Genomic DNA, 18,286 nt, shown 5'->3' on the forward strand with positions numbered 1-18,286 from the left:
TGGGTATTATATATATATGTAGAGAGAGAGAGAGAGAGAGAGAGAGAGCAGTGATGAGCCCCTTCTGAAAGAAGTTCATGTGTGTGTGTGTGTATCGGGAGAGATCACCAAATATTAAAATAACATATGCGGGTTCAAGCAACGTGTTCAAGTGTCTCCATTCAATTGTTTAGTGCTGTACAAACCCTATTTAATCAGCGCATGCAGCCCAACCCACTCCGGCCGATCGTTTTTATATTCACACCTAGCTAAGTCCATCCAGGCTCTTTGATTCCGTCATATTCAATCACATGCAGCCAATACAAAATTGTTAATTATTGCATCCTTTCCATACACGCATGCATATATCTATAAACGATAATTAATTAATACATATGAATTAAATAATGCAAAGCTTGGCAAAAAAGAAAATTAATACAGAGTGAGGAAAAAATGGAAAATGAACAGATAACAGAAAATTGAATACAAATCACGTACTCCAAGGATGTTAATCGCTTTCTCTCATTTGTCTGGTAAAAGAAAATAATTAACTAAAGATATTACTGATAGGGATTGTCGTAGTTATAGTATATAGGTGTGTCAAAAAGGACAAGCTTTACGTTGTTCAAGATAGTAGAAGTACAGGGTATAAATACTAACCCGTGTTCTTGGATTAACTCCCATCGTTTAATTGCATCCATCCATTCTCCATCATGGTACATGAGGGTCAATGGTCGGTATGCGCAAGCTAGCCTTAAAGTCATTGATACTCTGACCAACTTGAAATATCATAAGGTCATGAACATATGTCCATATATATGGAGTATTAATTAAAACAAACAACTATGGGAACCCCCCTCGGCATGCCAACTTTCTCGATGACCTTTTCTTAAAACCGTGTGTGCGTGATGTGCTGAAAAATATTAAGCTGATCATCTTGGTATCATGGGGCAGAACCGTTGTTTGATTGTATCTCTCTGATTTCCCTTTCCCGTTTATGACCAGTATAGACGTAGGCGGGGGAATTATAATAATCTCAGAAGAGAATTTATGAAAGATGAAATTGATAAAAACTTATTGTGCGCCGCTTGGTTGGAATCCACAATGTACAGTGCGTTTGTTCGAGAGGTGTTTTTCGTGCAAGTTTCGCAATTGGAATTGACTATTGAAAGACTAAAAAGGAGGGAGGTAAAAGGCCAAAAAAGGGGAGGCAACAGGGCATCATCCCTTAATTTTTTAGAGCCTCTATCCAGCTTAAGAATATAGAAACAATAGGTTTGGAGAGCCTAAGATTCCAGGGCGAAGCCACACATTGGAGGAAAATAAACAAATCAAAGGGCAGGTTTGCTTTATGGGCATGTGACTCAATTCTCGGAATTATCAAATGAATTCTTACCGCCGCCAGTCAACTTCATGTCTCCATGCGTACCCTCTCCTTTATTCTGTTTCAAATATAAAGTAATTTTATTTGTTGCCAACAAAGTAATATCATTAAAATCAAAATACCAGCTGTCCAAAAACAGCCAAAATATTAAGCACATTTCACTCTGATTAAAGGGGTATTTGGAAGGAAGCAAATCATAATTTTAAAAGTAATTTTATAATATACAAAATAAATATATAGAAAAGTTTGTCTCTATTTATGAAAGAGTGTCTTTAAAAAGCATTTATGAAAATATCCAAACACTTTCTGATCAGGCCTGAGAAAATTTAGGAGCAGCTTTGAGGGAGTAGTGGGAGCTCTCTCATCACTTAGTTAGGAAGACATTACCCTTTCAATATTTCTTACAGTAAGAACGTTCTTTGTCACAACCTCTTTTCAATCAGGAGCCACGTGTCTCCATTCACAGATTTCGGGTCCGTTTGGATCAGCGATTGGAAAAATAGCTTATTGAAAAAGTAGCTTATAGAGAAGTGAAATTGGATAAAAGCTAAATTGGATAAGTTGAATTGTGTTTGGATTAGAGTTCAGAAAAGCTAGATTGCAAAAATGAGATTGGTAAAAGGTTGTTTGGATTATGATTGAGTAAAAGTAAGTTTGGTTGTAAAATGACTAAAATAGATATGAGTTTTAATAAATAATGAAACATGATTAAAAAAATAATTTCACATAATACAATGAAATTAAAATAATTTAATATGAAGAAGTCATAAAAATATTTTAAATATAAAGTGAAACACGAAAAAATAAAAGTATATTTTTAGGAGCATATTTAAAAATAAAAATATATTTCTAACTTATTCATTACTTTCAACTAATTTTAATTGATTTTTTATTATCTACAAATTAGTTATTTGAGACTTATAATAAGAACAAAAAGAGGTAATAAATTTCTTAACTTTTTCTCTCTCCATATTTCAAAAGCCATAAGCCATAAGCTATAAGTCATAAGCTGTTAATTTTAGCTTATAGCTTATTGTAGCTTTTCAGACAAAAGCCCGATTGCAGAAAAGCTGATCCAAACAGACCCAATTTTGTTAATCGAGCTTATAGAGCTTATAAGCTACTTGTAAGCTCTAAATAAGTGATGCCAAACAGGCACTTCATTAAGTACTTACAATCAGATTCAAACAGAATGTCCGATAGGTCATTTTCCATGACATATATAACAAAAAGCTTGCTACATCCCCAAACATTGAGCCATCAGTATTGAATCCGATTTAATTCAACTGGAAAAACCATCCAGCAGCCAAACATTCTCATCCCTTCCAGTAAAAGCAATCGCTGCAAGCCCTTTATCAGGATGGAAGGCGCAATTAATCGGTATTAGTCTGGGTTAAACGGCATTATTATTATTATTATTATTCTTGTACGAACTTACTTTTTATGTGGAATTTACAATTGATTCTGTGTTTCTTTTCAAATGTTCTTCAAAGTTTACAACTCTTCTTTCGCTGTAAATTACTTGAAGTCTCCCCCCCCAAAAAAATTCTGTGATGATTTATAACTCATATTATACTATTTAGATGTCAAATTAATATTGAAATTCACAATGTTGTGGCAAAAGTACAAGAGAAAAAAGAGACGGAGAGAGGAAGAACGAAAAAAGAGCCAGACAATTTTTTTTTTGGGTAAAAGAGCCAGACAATTTTATTCTCAGAATAATTTTGCAAGTAACGCCTAAATCCCAATAAACATCCTTTCAAATTAGTCTTAACACTAAATTGCTATTTTTCAAAAAGCAGATGACAATATTTATGTTATCGTCGTAGTAGAAATAGAATTTGTTATTCATATTCAGAATTTGTGCCTTGTAATCTAGGTAGAACATCTTTTCTAACAGAGATTTAAACACTGGTTTATTATGTTATGAAAGATCAACTCTTATTACTGTACCTATTAATTTTTGAAAAAATCTAAAGAAAAAAAATGATTGAATTTTAAAATATTAAATTAGTTTTGTTTACTACACTTTAATAGTATTTGACTACACTTAAAAAACAAACGACAACATATTTTTATAGTAATTTTTGATTTGAGATTTTGAAATTCAGAAAGTATTTTTTTTTTGAGTTTGCCTTGTTTTTTCACTCTGTGTAAAACACTCCACTGGTCTCAATTATAAGTTACTTCTAACATATTTCATATAGATCAAAGAAAACTTTAAGTTTCATTAACTCTAATTTAAAATTTAAAAACTTTTTAACTTTATCCCTATTTAATATACGTTATACTTTATGTAAATAAAGTCGATACAATAATAAATAAATAGTAACAGTAAATTGGGTCCGAAGGCCATGCTCAGCCCAATTGAGGAAATAAATATTGTAAGCTGGTCCAAAAAAAACAGGGAATAAATATTGCAGATGAATTGGAGTATTGATTATCCGGACGCCGAGGCATGAGATTAGATTACTTAAATAAAAAATTAAGAGGGGAGAAAGCAAACGGGGCCTTGATAGTTGATACTACAGTGGCCGAACCGATAACCTTGCCAGATTATCAAAGGAACCCAAAAAATCTCCGTCTGTAATTCCCGTTATGTCCCTGGAATGGTCTTCCGCCGGGAGAGACTGGTTCTTTCCCTCACCGTCGTTCACCCGCTCCTCTTCCCACTCTTCCGTCTCTACACAATACCCCCGTCGATTCTTGTCAAAGCATAGACTCTCTCGCCCTTATCCTCTGAACCCGCCGTCACCTCCGACCTCCAACATACGTAATGGCTTCAATCGTTCAGGCATTCGTCGCAGAGTTGAATTTCCTGTCAGTAATGAGAAACCTGAGGCTTTGGACGGTCTTTCGAAGGCCCAACCCCCGTACAAGTTATCTGATGAGAAGCAGCTTATTGACTCTTCAATTCGTTGGCAGATAGCCATTTTGGTGGCGACTCTCTGTCCTTCTGTATTTTTGTCTCTCTCAGTTGATGATTTGCAAATGACGTGCCACTCTCTTTTTTTTTTTTTTTTTTAAAACGTGGATAAACAGATGCTGGCCATTATTTTCTCCTTGCTGCTGGTGTTCAGAAATATTCATCTACAGAGCCAAGTCAATCAGTTGCAGGTAACTTGCTGGTTGATCAGTTGGTAAGCTTTTGCAATGTATTATGGAGAATTGAGTATTTGTACAACTTATCCACTTTATTATGCATGAATACCAGATTTTTAGCACTCCACTCAGCATCAAACTCTTCTTTTCTGCTGCTTATGAATGCGTTGATCATTTGTCAATATTTCAATCTTCTGGTTACTGCTTCAGCTGTGGAAATTAACAAGTACTTAATTGCAATTTAGTGGTCATATCTAGATATCATTAAAATTTTAGGGGCAGTCCACAAGGAATCGGATGGTAGACGACCATAGTTTTGAGGATCCCATTTGATTTATGCTTATCTTAAATTTCCGGATAGCATTTTCGTTTGTTTGGAGTTTTTAAGGATTGGGCTAAACAAAAATTTTTCTTCGCAGAGTGAGATTCTCAACCTTAATCATAGATTAAATGCGGACAACAAGGTGGATACGCTAGATCTTATGAGTCCCCCAGCTCAGGATGGCGATCCTTGTCCAAGTGGAAAGTTCAAAAGAAATGTTGCTCTGTTCTTCTCACTCACACTTCTATTTATTCCTCTTGTTATTTTCAAGTACATAGACTATGTATCAAAATCAAGGGTTTCTGAGAATACATCAGAAGAGGCATCTCTAAACAAGCGGATAGCATATCGTGTTGATGTGTTTTTATCAGTACACCCATATGCTAAGCCACTAGTGTTGTTAGTTGCAACACTGCTGCTTATTTTTCTTGGAGGCTTGGCCCTTTTTGGTGTAACAGCTGAGGATTTAGCACATTGCCTTTGGCTATCTTGGACCTATGTTGCTGATTCTGGCAACCACGCCAGCTCTGAAGGTATTGGTCCAAGGTTAGTTGCAGTTTCTATTAGCTTTGGTGGGATGCTTATATTTGCAATGATGCTTGGGCTTGTTTCTGACACAATTTCTGAGAAGTTTGACTCACTGAGGAAAGGAAAAAGTGAGGTTGTTGAGCGAAATCACACTTTGATTCTTGGCTGGAGTGATAAATTGGTAAGATTTTGATTCTAGCACAGTTAGTGTTCCTCTTGTTTTACTGTACTAATTATTCAACGAGATATATTTTAATCATTTGATAGTTTAGTACTTTGATTGGCCATTTTTGTGCCAAATTAATCTATGTATTGCGAACTTTTTGAAATGTTCCTGTATCTCACCACTGATATCCTAACTGGATGTGCAGGGTTCGTTGCTGAATCAACTTTCTATGGCCAATGAGAGCTTGGGTGGAGGAACTGTAGTAGTGATGGCTGAGCAAGACAAGGAAGAAATGGAGCTTGACATTGCAAAAATGGAATTTGATTTTAAAGGAACATCGGTCATATGCAGAAGTGGCAGCCCCCTAATATTGGCTGATCTGAAGAAGGTAGTATTATGTGACTTTATCCTTTTGTTTGATATTATGACAAACCAGGTTTAGGAATCAAAAGGAAAAAGATAAAGGAATGCCAGAGGAAAGTTTTCTATCCTTTTGTGTACTCTTATATAAATATAAATCAGAGGGCGCCAATACATATAAGGATTTAATAGGGTATGTGATAGGTTCCCAGAAACGTGAAAAATAAATATCTGAAAAATAATCTATTAGGAAGTTCAAGCAAGAATCTTACTCAACTCAACTAATAGCTTAATTGAATAAATCTCTTTATAACTCTATATTTCTTGGTGACTTCTATATGATGTGAACCTTATTATTTATAGACAGAAACATAATTAATAACTTCTAAAAATACTCCCATTAATCCACAACTCAGATAATGGGGAATAACTACCTAATAAGTAAATAAAATTATTGATTTAATCCGCAAGTATCATAACCTGCTACTCCTAAACTTGAGGACCACTCAACTAATCAGAAAATAACCTAGATGATCTAGGAAATATCTAAAGTAACTTGAATAAATATTTATTCCTAATGTTTCTCTAACTTCCTATACCAATCGGTATCTATCAGCATGTTAGCTACAAACCAGGCACTCAATTCCTTTTCACATAGGAAAGTTAAACAACAAAATAACCTCCTCCTTATTTCCGGACAGATAACTGTTCAATGTGGACTTATTATATTAACCTATGCATCAAAGTGGTGTCATTTTTAAATAGCTGCATGTTATAGTGCATATGTTGATCTTTATCCTCTGCCCCTCCTATCCCCTGACCCAAAAAAAAAAAAAAAGCCAAATTTTTTTATTTTTGTGGCAGCCTCTAACTTCAGGAGAGTCTGTTTGAGTTTCCACCGTGGAAAAGAAAAACCCCTTTTGTTGAGGCCTATAAGGAGGTAAAATGTGATGGAATGGTATCTTTCTTCAGGAGACGCTGTTTGGGTTATTTTGATAAATTTTAAATGAATAAATTGCTTTGTTGTTTTAATACAAGTCTGTTAGAACCCTGTTATATTAATTATAAGTAAAGGGAAAAAAGTTAAATTGATAGAATATGATAACTTTGTTGACTTTTATCTATGTTTTACTGTGTTTAAGATATTCTCTTAAGTTGCTGATTGCTTCTTTATTTTTCTGTGTTTGGGGGAAGGTGGCCATGGTTTTGGTTTGCGCAGGGTTGGATTTGATTGTCCTTTTTGGAGGACACAAAATTAGAAACATCATGCATGATTTTATTGCAAATCCTCCAATAGGAAGATTTGAGAACAATGCGTTGCATCCATTTAGAGTCAAGGCTGGAGGTTTTTTCCCCCCCTATTAAAATTTTTAATTTAATTTTTTTAATTTTTTAATTTTAAATAATTACGCTACTTGCATTTTCTTGGGTCTCTGTTTCCAACGATCATTTTATTTTTGTCCAGATTGTTTGTTAATTTATTTACTAAACCAACGTGATTTTCAGGTTTCTGTTTCAAAGGCACGTGCAATAATTGTCCTTGCTGAAGATGGAAATGCTGATCAGGTCTGATTGAGTGATAATCTGCTCCAGATTCGGTAGGGGTGAATAACCATTAACTTACTTTTGTTTGGGTACAGAGTGATGCCCGTGCACTCAGAACAGTTTTAAGTCTAACTGGAGTAAAAGAAGGATTAAGAGGACACATAGTTGTTGAATTAAGTGATCTTGATAACGAGGTCCTTGTTAAACTCGTCGGTGGTGATCTTGTTGAAACTGTTGTTGCTCATGATGTCATTGGTCGATTGATGATTCAATGTGCTCGGCAGCCTGGACTTGCACAGGTTGAAATCTATTGTTTTATATTCTGCAATTTTAATTCACTATTCATGATGCTAATTAAGCGCAACATTTCTGGACTGTTGTTTTCAATTGTTAATTAATCTTGTGGTTGACAATTCATAAATATTCAATGGGTTTGATTTGGCAGATTTGGGAAGACATACTTGGATTTGAAAATTGTGAATTCTACATTAAAAGATGGCCACAGTTGGATGGTATGCTATTTGAGGATGTGTTGATCAGCTTTCCTGATGCAATTCCTTGTGGAATCAAGGTTGCATTACATGGAGGTAGAATTATTTTGAATCCAGATGACTCCTACGTTCTACAAGAAGGGGATGAAGTTCTGGTCATAGCTGAGGATGATGACACCTATGCCCCAGCCTCATTGCCTATGGTGCTTTCATTCTCCCTTGACCCTAAAAAATTTAGGATCTTGAATGAACAGTTGGTGTTCTGTGATTTGTTTGTGGTAAATGCATGGTCAAATATTTTTATTGACCTAGGTTGGGGTGCCCATTTGATAGCCACAGATTGGGGGGGAGGGGTTATGATATTAATAGAGTAAAAAGCTTTTTTGGAAAATAAAATCTACTAGAACTAGGGAAGCTAGAGTCTCATCTTGAATCCCGATGGCCAAGGAGAATCTCCAATCAAATTCTAATATATGCTTTACTAGGCCTACGGGTTCCAATTTATAATGCTGGGGCAGGATATGAAAAAAAGAATAAAGGCATAAAGAAAGCAGTTTTCTCTTTGTTTGCTTCATAATTTAATTAATGGGAATGAATCTTTGATTAATCATTTTTAATGGATGATGGTTGCTGTAGACTTTTGAGTAAGATGAAACTGATTGAAAAAATAATTTGTCCATTTAGGTCCAAAAATAGTCATAATTGCTAATGTTGTATTTTTTAAACAGGAGTTGTACTCCAAGAGAATTACAGTGAATGGACGAAGGACATTGGATTTTTTTGACTTATTTTTCCTTGCTGTTGCAGGTTTGGAGGGGAAGCTTACCCAAGGACTTTGTTTATCCTGAATCTCCAGAAAGAATCCTTTTCTGCGGTTGGCGCCGGGATATGGAGGACATGATCATGGTAATGTATAAGAAATCTGCTGCTGTTTGATTGCATAATCCAAACACACCCCATTGAATCACGTTCCCTGGAATATAAACATATTCATGTTTGACTCATCATGGCTATTAAAAGAATTTTCTACATTTTTTAAGAATCATCGGTAAATTTAAAAAAACCCACATTAATGTTCACCATATTTTTATTTCTTTTGAATGAGAAATAGTAATAATTATTGTGAATATTATTATTTATTCTAACTTGTTATACATTTTACATTTTATTTATCAACTCTTATTCTATTTATTGTTTATTGATTACTAATTTAAGAGTGTATTTGGATAAGGGCAGGTGTTCCTTTTAACATTTTTGAAAGTCCTTATCTCACAAGAACTGGACTTTCCTACCTTGAATGTTTTTCTGAAATCCATGCCAAAGTAGGAATATCATTTCCATGAATCCAAAAAGGTCTTGCAAACCAAAGGCCGCGAAAGTTAATAATTTGAAGACTCGTGGGCTTTTCATTTCATTTTAATACTTATATTATCATGGACCATGAGATATACTAAATTTAAGTTTATATGCTACAATTATTTCACTGTACTCTTCTATTTTCTATGGATGTTAATATATGGTTTGGCCCATCCTACTTCTCACTGTATCTCTAGGTTTTGGAAGCATCTCTAGCACCTAATTCAGAACTTTGGATGTTTAATGATGTTCCAGAAAAGGAGAGGGAAAAGAAGTTAACTGATGGTGGTCTTGACATAAATCGATTGGTAAATATATCATTGGTTAATCGTGAAGGGAATGCTGTTATACGGCGTCACTTGGAAAGCCTTCCTTTGGAATCATTTGATTCTGTAAGCGGGACTTATTTGTTCTGTCCTCTGCAAGTTATATTGTTGCATGTTTGCGGAGGGAGTTATTTGTGCATACAAACGGTTAAAATAACAATAATCTCAGTGAAGAGGAATTGTGATGCTCATGCATGGGATATTAGTTCTACAATGCATTACTTTGATAGTTGTTGAGGCTCAAACAATGATAGATGTTTTTCTGTACTTGTTAGGGTGGCTTTAGGAGTTTATGATGGAATGGAAAGGAACAGTCAGTAATGGAATGGAGGGGAGCATAACTTTTTGTCTAAAATGAAACCTTATGAATGATTTCATCTTGCTTTAACTTCTTGTCCTCTGTGTTAACTTGTTAGAACATCTTCAAAAAAAAATAATTATGATAATGATGACCAACTTAACGCAAAATTTATTCATAACCTTTTCATTTCACGCATGATCTATTGTTTCATATATAAAGTTGAGATAATTAATATTTAATTATTGTTTAATAAATTTGTTATTGGGAAAATCCCCCAAAAAATACCTCTTGAATTAGAGAATTTCAAATCAGTCTTGTTTATTACACTTTAATGGTAATTCACTACACTTGAAAAGCAAATGACAATACATTTTTATAGTAATTTTGAGATTTCAAAATTTTAGAGGTACTATTTTTTTGGGATTTTTCCTTTGTTATTGGATAATAAGTAATCAATTATTTCTTAAACCATAAATAAATTAGATGGTACTAAGACGAAGAAGAAGCCAAAAATAATTGTCAAAATGACATAACCCAAAAATAAAACAATAACAACAATAACTAGCCTTATCCCACTAAGTGGGGTTAGTTGCATGGATCGCTTAACGCTATTGTGGTTTATCAACAACCAAGTCTTTAGATAGATTGTTAACCAGAAGATCTCATCCAATGTCCTCATTGAGCATTCTTCTTGGTCTTCCTCTGCTTCCTTTTAAAGGACTCTAAACTGTCTGATCTATCCTTCTCACCAGGTCTCCAATGGCCTTCTTTGCACATGCCCAAACCACCTAAAATGATGTTCAATCATTTTCTCTTTGATAGGTGCCCCACATACTCTTACTCTGATATTTTCATTTTGAATCTTATTTTTTCTTATATGACTACACATTATCTATTTAAATCTTCTCAATTCTGCTACCCCAATTTTATACTCTTGTCTTTATGCTGTTGTTTTCCCTTTAGAGCCCAACATTCACTATCATAAAACACAGTTGGTCTTACAGCAGTCCGATAGAATTTTCCTTTAAGCTTCTCAGGTATCTTTTTATCGTAAATAACCCAAAAATAAAATTAACAGAATAATTAGGCTTTGTCTGCATATCCAAATCTAAAGCACCATAAACTAAAGCATGTTGTTGTTAGTTTGTAGAGGATGATGAGAAGACTGAGGGGAAGGATGACGAGGTGGGAGAGGTGGAGTCAAATGAGGAGGAGGAGGAGGAGGAGGAGGATAAAGGCAATTTTGTAATCTTGTTATTTCAACAAGCCAGGTTGTCCTTTTTCCTACAATTTAGGGGGACCAATAAAAGGACTCGGGGTGTTTAAGGATGGCTTGGAAGAGGCCATCCTTGACCATTTCATTCCCTTCCAAGAAATTCCTTCAGAGGATGGCTACTACCTTTTAGTCATCTCCTTTCATTCCATCCTGTTTTAGGGGGAAAAAATCCCTAACACTATCTTACTCTTGCTTGAGTTGAATATAACATCCTTTTGACAACTGCAAAATAGTAGATTGATAGTATGGTATATAACTGTAATAAAAGGAAGAGAGTGAGTGAGAATTAATTAACAAGCCCTTGGGCCTATAAACCGAGGGAATTAGGTGAATTGTAATTAGGTTTTTGAGAACAATAGTGAGTGAATGGAATAGAATTTCCCCTTTATCTCTCTCATCGCCCTCTGTGTCTCTCTATCTACGTTTTCCCCGCTGATTCTCCCTCTTTTTCTCTCATTCCCAAGGTCAATTACGTGACATTGTATGTTATGTAATGTCCTTGATGCACTCGCAAATACGATTACAATATGTTATTTATCATCAAGAATACATTTGATGTTGCTTCTGATCTTCACAGATATTGATTTTGGCTGACGAATCAGTGGAGGATTCAGCTATTCAAGCAGATTCTAGGTCTCTGGCCACCTTACTTCTGATTCGTGACATACAAGTGAGTTCCTTCTGACTTTAACCCTGATAAGGGCACTTCCATAAAGTTGAATTCTTTTGCGATCTGAAAAATGCTTTTCCTTTTCCTGTAAACCATTTATTACCCTAGGTCATTATGGTAAAGAAATAATATGTAAACATCTGACATGAATACAGGATTATTAAAATGACTATATATTGGTATAATCCTTTTAATAATTCTTTGTAGCATCTATTTGCATGCCCTTGTGTAACTTGCATGCTAATGCTGCAATGTAGGAAGCAGACTTTCATAATGCTGGGCTAACTCAGTCAGATAATTTAACAAAGTAACCTTATGTGGCTATCCATTAGTTTTTATGAGCGATCAATGATGGACTTGTGTCTTCCTTTTTTAAGCCTTATTAATTGATGTTGGTTTCCTTGGCATTTGCTGAATAGTAATTTTTAGCACTTTTTTGGATGTTAAAGTTGTGGTCCTATAATATGACAAAAGTGTAAATCAGGAAATAGAGAACAAAAACTGGGGTAAACGAAACTGATCACTATATTACTGCATAATAAGTCAGATTACAAGGGGTAGGGTGATTTAAGACACACATCACACTCTCACGCTCAAATACACAACAGTTACAAGCCTAGAAGAAACATAACACTGGCCACAGCACAAGGACTCCACAATGACTCTACAAACTCACGAAACAGAACAATGCTTGCCAAACTTTCCCACAATTCAAACTCCCCACACTCTTACTGAACTCAAGAGGACGATTTATAGGCCCAAGAAGTGACTTTCCCATTCTCCAAAACAACCCTCTCATAGCCTTTGACCACAGTCACCCTATAGCAACCCTACCTTTCTACTTCTTTGTCCAAAATAGGAAGTCGAAGTTCTGATCCACAAAAGCATCTTTTCCCTTTTCATGTATTTTCCTAATTCTCTAAAAGTAGTCCTAACATGGACAAAATGACATCTAATGTGCTGAATAAATTAAAGGGACCAGGGGATATGTAGAGAAAGCAGATGCACGAAATCAGCGAGCAAAATACTAAACTCTCTCTACATAATTGACACTATTCCTCTCGTGAATTCTAGATCAGTGACAGTCTCTAATTATGGCGAGGAGACTATTTATAATAAATTCCTAGTCATTAAGGATGTTGACACCCCCTTCACATTAGATCCATGTTCATGAAAAGATTTGACAGAGTTATATGCTGGATATTGAGGGCCTAATACAACCCTCCTTCTTAATTCAGGCTTGGCAAGTTAGATCATAGGTGTTAATCATGTCCAACTTGTTGAGTCTCAACTCGATGAATGCTTCTCGAAGAGATGGTAATGGGCTTCAAGCAAGGATGTGACTTTGAACATCATTAAGTTCTTTGTTCAAATTGGCTGAAATCTCAAGTACCCCATCTTTCCTGATCAATCTCTTGACATAACACAATCAACCATATACTACCATTTCTCTTCATAGTGAGCATTGGGTTCTTCCCATAATTATGCAGTAATCATTAACATCCCTACTGCCTTGCTCCATCCTCCACGACTGTTTTGATCTCAAAAATCTACCGGGCATTCTCTCCATGAGAGTATGCTTCTTTCATGGCTTCCTACTCCTTAGGCGTTGTATTAAGGAACATGAAGGTTCGATGAATTGGTAGAACCATTGAATTTGCTAGCCAAGAGTTCGCTAGAGTTTTTGGTCATCTATCATTGATGTGCAATGTAAATGGTCTTTTGAGGCTTTGATACTGTTGGTGAGGTATTGATAAGTACCTAACTAGGATGGTGAACCCCAACTTCAGAATCTAGTTGTTGAGGCAGAAGAACTAACCCACTTAAAATGTCCAATTGAGCATTCCAAACAGTTCATAATCACTAAAAAAAAATATTTTTGTGTAAGCCGAAACAAAACTCTTTTCATATATTTACATCATACACTGTAAATCATTTCTAAAAAGCTAATCCAACACCCCCTTAGCATCCCACACTACCAAGTTTCCATTAGCTGGCCCCTATGGAAAGTTGACATCTTGGCAGCTACACTTATTGACACTTCCCTATTGCTAATTGCGAATCAAAACCATCCCTGGGTAGCTCTCTTTGGAACCGCCAACAACTTGATTTTGATATTGATTGAGGGGTAACTAAGTGGAATTGGGAACCCTAACCTAAAAGATACTTTTTAAGGTGGGAGTACCTATCTACTTAAATACCTCACCGAGCATCCTATGCTAAATATGAGTTTTAGTATCCCATATCACTGAGTTTCCATCAGATATTCTATCTCTACCTCTTCCTTCAATGGCAAGCTTGGTTGTACGAGTCCAACAACAACAATAACAAGGAGGCTTATTCCATTCAGCGAGGTTGCCTGCATGGATTGTACAAACTCTTCAATGTAATTTCAACACAATTATATTGCCCCTTTGCTTTGTTTTGTTTTTGAGGCTTTAAATGTTTGTGTTTTCAGGCTAGGCGTCTTCCTTATGAAGCTATGGGGGGTTCGGTTCATGGAGGAAGCTTCTCAAAAGGCTCCTGGATGGGGCAAATGAAGCAGGCTTCAGATAGATCCGTTATAATCAGTGAAATTTTGGATCCGAGGACAAAAAATCTTTTATCCATGTCAAAGATTAGTGATTATGTTTTATCAAATGAACTTGTCAGCATGGCTTTGGCTATGGTGGCAGAGGATCGACAGATAAATGGTGTCTTGGAAGAGCTCTTTGCCGAGGAGGTACTATTTTAGATCCTGTATTTCGAAAAGCCTGCCATATTTTGCTTTTGCTAAGTTTTAAAGTTCGTATTGCTGGCAGAGTCACGGTCAATGCAGACTCCTGTCTTTCCTAGGATCTTGCAGTAACTTTAGTGGATTTAAATATGTGTTATTGAGGATTTTGCATGATCTCCGGGTGGTTACCACTATTATTCATTCATGTCGTGACACCCGTGTTACCTAAACTCTTTATTTAATGCCATTTAAATTGGTGTGGATGGAGCACCGCCTCCAAATTTATCATTCTGCCCGTAGGCCTAACTTGGTACTGGATTTGCAAATCTTCATTTTAAGTTGAGCAGCATATCTGGTTTGTGGATTGGAATTGACCACCTCCAGCCTTATATTTTATCGAATCTCCTTGTCTCCGGAATCATGGCAAATCTAGCTATTAATTTTTCTTCATATTTATCAGGGAAATGAGATGCATATAAGACAAGCTGACTTCTACCTGTTTGAAGGGGAGGAGCTGAGTTTTTACGAGATAATGTTGCGAGCCCGGCAGAGAAGGGACATAGTGATTGGTTTCCGTTTCGCAAATGCTGAGAGAGCGGTTATTAATCCCCCCGCTAAAAACGTCAGGCGCAGGTGGTCGTTGAAGGATGTTTTTGTTGTGATTGCTGAAAAGGAATGAGACCTTTGTATTTTATTCGTTCTGTCGTGACCATGAAACTTTTTCCTTTAGTGCCATTAAACCTCGCGTTTTCCTTTCCTTTTTTGGGCTGCGTTCTGTGAAAGTAAAGCATGCTAAATCCAATTTTTTCATGCTAAAATAGGTGTTTCTGTTTTTTTTTTTTGGGATAACGTAGGGCTTGTTTGACTTTATTATCTATTTTTATGTTTTTTCTCTTGAATTGGGACGGCAGATATAAGTAGCTTGATTAATAGCTGAGGATTGAACCCCAATCTGGATATCCATGGGGACCTATCTTGTGCCATTAGACTAAGTGGTCTTCAGCATTTATTTTTACGTTGTAAGAACAATTTTGTCGAGTAATTTTTTTAGAGCAAATTTGGAAATAATAAAAAACTATGTTTGAATTATTAGTTTGAAAAACATGTAAAATAGTGAAATGAAAGGTGAAAGAATGTTTTTTATATTTATGCAGTTACCGCTAATGGGAAAAAAATGTTTTTACCTATTTTCTAGCTTGTAGGATAGAAGATAAGAAGATATTAGAAAACTGTTCTGATTTTTTTAGAATAAAAGAATAATTTTAATATTTACTTTAAATGCTAGTTTTACTATCTATTTTCATTTTTAGAACATGAAAATAAGCAAAAATCAAACAGATTATTTGTTTTTTTATTTTGCAGAAAAAACTGTTTTAAAAATAAAAAATCAAACACAGCAGGTTACTAATTGCCCTTGGATTTTGGAATTACCGTCGGGCTCAAATCCGAGTGCCATTTGAACTTGATTCTGCGGGTGTGGCGTGGGGCTAAATTAATAAAGAGGTTTAGAACTTATTTAAAATAATTTACAAATAACTTCTCAAATTGCATTCTATGAAACAATGTGTATAGATAAAATCCATAACCGCTGATATGGAAGCTATCAAGCTAAAGCGGTGCATAATTAAGGTCCGATGGAGGGTCCACACAGCAATGCAACCTTATCCGGTACCCACCAATGACTATGCGGAATAAACCCCAAACAGCATCCACTCCTCAGCCACAATCGGAAGACATTTTGTGAAGTAAATATCAGTGTTGATATGAATGACAAAATGTCATGCGATGCCTTATTTCTAGAGCAATCGAGATCGAAGTGATGGCTCACTCTCTGACAATGGCAGCAGCCACCACGGCTATATCGAGAAGGCGGGAATCCGGGAGAGGGGACTGCGAGAGCGCGAGCTACTGTTCCTCTTTGTTTCTGATTCCGACCTCTGCTTCTCATGAAGGCTCTCCCCAACACCACTCTCTCTCTCTGCCTCGCAGGTTCTTATGCAGGCATACGGCCATTCATTTCTCTGATATGGCTATTTTTATTGTTATTGCTTTAATTAACTAGTCTATTTCAGGTCACTGGTAATAAGCGGCACAATGTTGTTTGGTTTGAGTTTGAGCGGGCAGAGCCAAAATGCGCGTGCCGCTGCGAGAAGGCCTCCGCCGCCTCCATCAGAAGAGAAAAAGGATCCGAATGTGAGTGGGGTTCAGGCTAAAGTTTTGGCCAGCAAGAAGAGGAAAGAGGCCATGAAACAGACCGTGGCCAAGCTAAGAGAGAAGGGCAACCTCATCAAACAACCACCTCAATAGCTAATACACTAATTTCCTAAACCTCCTTTTTCCCAATTGTCAGTAGCCTCATTTCCCGCTGAATCGTGCTTTCATATTAACCAGCCATGTTTCGCCAACCTAAACTTTGAACAGGGCCACTCTTATAACTTTTTGCTATATATTAACATGTTGGCGTTGATATGGTGATACCATAACTGCTTTATCGGCGCCACGGACAATCATCTGAATTAATGTTCCATTAGTTGTGGTTCTCCTCCTCCCCGTGATCAATGCAATGTGGCGTTGTTGCAAAACTTATCATCATCGCTGTCACTATCTATCTGTTGTATACTACGTATTTCTTTCCATGCTCTTTCATCGGCTCTCCATTCCGCTAGTCATACATCACAACCAGTGATTTTTAAAACTCATGACAGCTTGTTTTTAAACATAATTTTGTGAGCACAAGAGCCCCTCCATTATTGTGGGATCTTCTTTACCATGCAATTGTTGCACATCCTTGGTGCCAGAGCCTCCCCCCCCCCCCAAAAAAAAAAAAAAGAAACAAACAAAAAAGCTGTATTATCCGTCGTCCTTTTTTAGATTTGTTTGTAGTCGATGAATACTATCAGCGCTAGCTAGATGCTTTGGGTGGAAACCTAAAAATGACTCTACCGTGTACAAAATAAGGACGAGGGGTGTTTTGACTTAAGAAACCAAACATCCCTCCAAAAACTAAGTCTATTTTAAATCATAACCTTCCTACGCTAATATCTACGTTGGGTAATTTTCAATTCAAGTCTTGGATTTTAAGGGTCTTAATTTGTTACATGCACGGGCAGAAAAGAGAAGCTCCTCTACTGGCCAAATACTCAAGTACAAGATCCTTTTAAATAGGGAGAATTGCTATACGATTTTAAGAAAAGAAAATAATTACTGCAAAGTCTCATGATAATTTGACAGTATGTAATAACAAGTTTTAAAGTAAAAATAACAATATATTTGAATTATCTTTTTTTTTTAAGACTTCACAATAGTTCTCCCTTTTAAATACCCTTGCTTTTTGCATGGCCAACATCTCTATTGCTCTTAAATAAACTCCTCTTTTTTGTGGTAAATAATTGGAACTTGTCTTAAGGATGTTATGTTTTCTCCCAAGTTAATGTGTTTAAAAATGGTAAACGCAAATGACGCGTCACATCACAACAAGTATTTGTGTTGCCACATCATGATTATAATTAGATGGCATTTATTGACTTAAAAGCCCCAAAAGAGAAATTGAAAATTACATGAACTTGTGAGGAGTAATGGATTAAAAACTGGAAAGAAATAAATTTTATTGCGAAGTGGACTAATACATTATGTTGAAAATTCGACTAAATTATGGGGACTAAAATATTAATTTCTCCAAAACAAAATCACCAATGTGAAGTGAATGACACGATAAAGTTGAATTAGTGCCGTTAATAATTTAAATCAATTGGTATATATAAAGG

General features: G+C 35.9%; 2 protein-coding genes across 4 annotated transcripts; both read left to right on the forward strand.

The window, feature by feature from the left end:
• The first annotated feature begins 3,901 nt into the window (after window positions 1-3,901).
• LOC114716368 (ion channel CASTOR) lies at window positions 3,902-15,505 on the forward strand. Of its 2 annotated transcripts, XM_028901363.1 has the most exons (12): window positions 3,902-4,300; window positions 4,406-4,480; window positions 4,885-5,496; window positions 5,687-5,869; window positions 7,348-7,407; window positions 7,482-7,685; window positions 7,832-8,080; window positions 8,685-8,783; window positions 9,431-9,625; window positions 11,714-11,806; window positions 14,265-14,528; window positions 14,983-15,505. In XM_028901363.1, the coding sequence occupies exons 1-12, from the start codon at window positions 3,962-3,964 to the stop codon at window positions 15,199-15,201; spliced, it is 2,592 nt and encodes an 863-aa protein (XP_028757196.1). In that variant the 5' UTR covers window positions 3,902-3,961; the 3' UTR covers window positions 15,202-15,505. The 2 variants fall into 2 exon arrangements, with proteins under 2 accessions (XP_028757196.1, XP_028757197.1); XM_028901364.1 differs by lacking the exons at window positions 14,265-14,528; window positions 14,983-15,505 and adding an exon at window positions 14,104-14,219.
• A 743-nt stretch (window positions 15,506-16,248) lies between these two features.
• LOC114716379 (uncharacterized) lies at window positions 16,249-17,217 on the forward strand. 2 transcript variants are annotated; one of them, XM_028901384.1, is made up of 2 exons: window positions 16,249-16,511; window positions 16,595-17,217. In XM_028901384.1, exons 1-2 carry the CDS (start codon window positions 16,303-16,305, stop codon window positions 16,827-16,829), a joined length of 444 nt encoding a protein of 147 aa, XP_028757217.1. In that variant the 5' UTR covers window positions 16,249-16,302; the 3' UTR covers window positions 16,830-17,217. The 2 variants fall into 2 exon arrangements, with proteins under 2 accessions (XP_028757217.1, XP_028757216.1); XM_028901383.1 differs by having other exon boundaries at window positions 16,251-16,523.
• Window positions 17,218-18,286: the final 1,069 nt, after the last annotated feature.

This window comes from Neltuma alba, unplaced genomic scaffold (genome assembly GCF_004799145.2).
Source record: "Neltuma alba isolate B1F8T4 unplaced genomic scaffold, ASM479914v2 tig00011652_pilon, whole genome shotgun sequence".
Classification (NCBI taxonomy): domain Eukaryota; kingdom Viridiplantae; phylum Streptophyta; class Magnoliopsida; order Fabales; family Fabaceae; genus Neltuma; species Neltuma alba.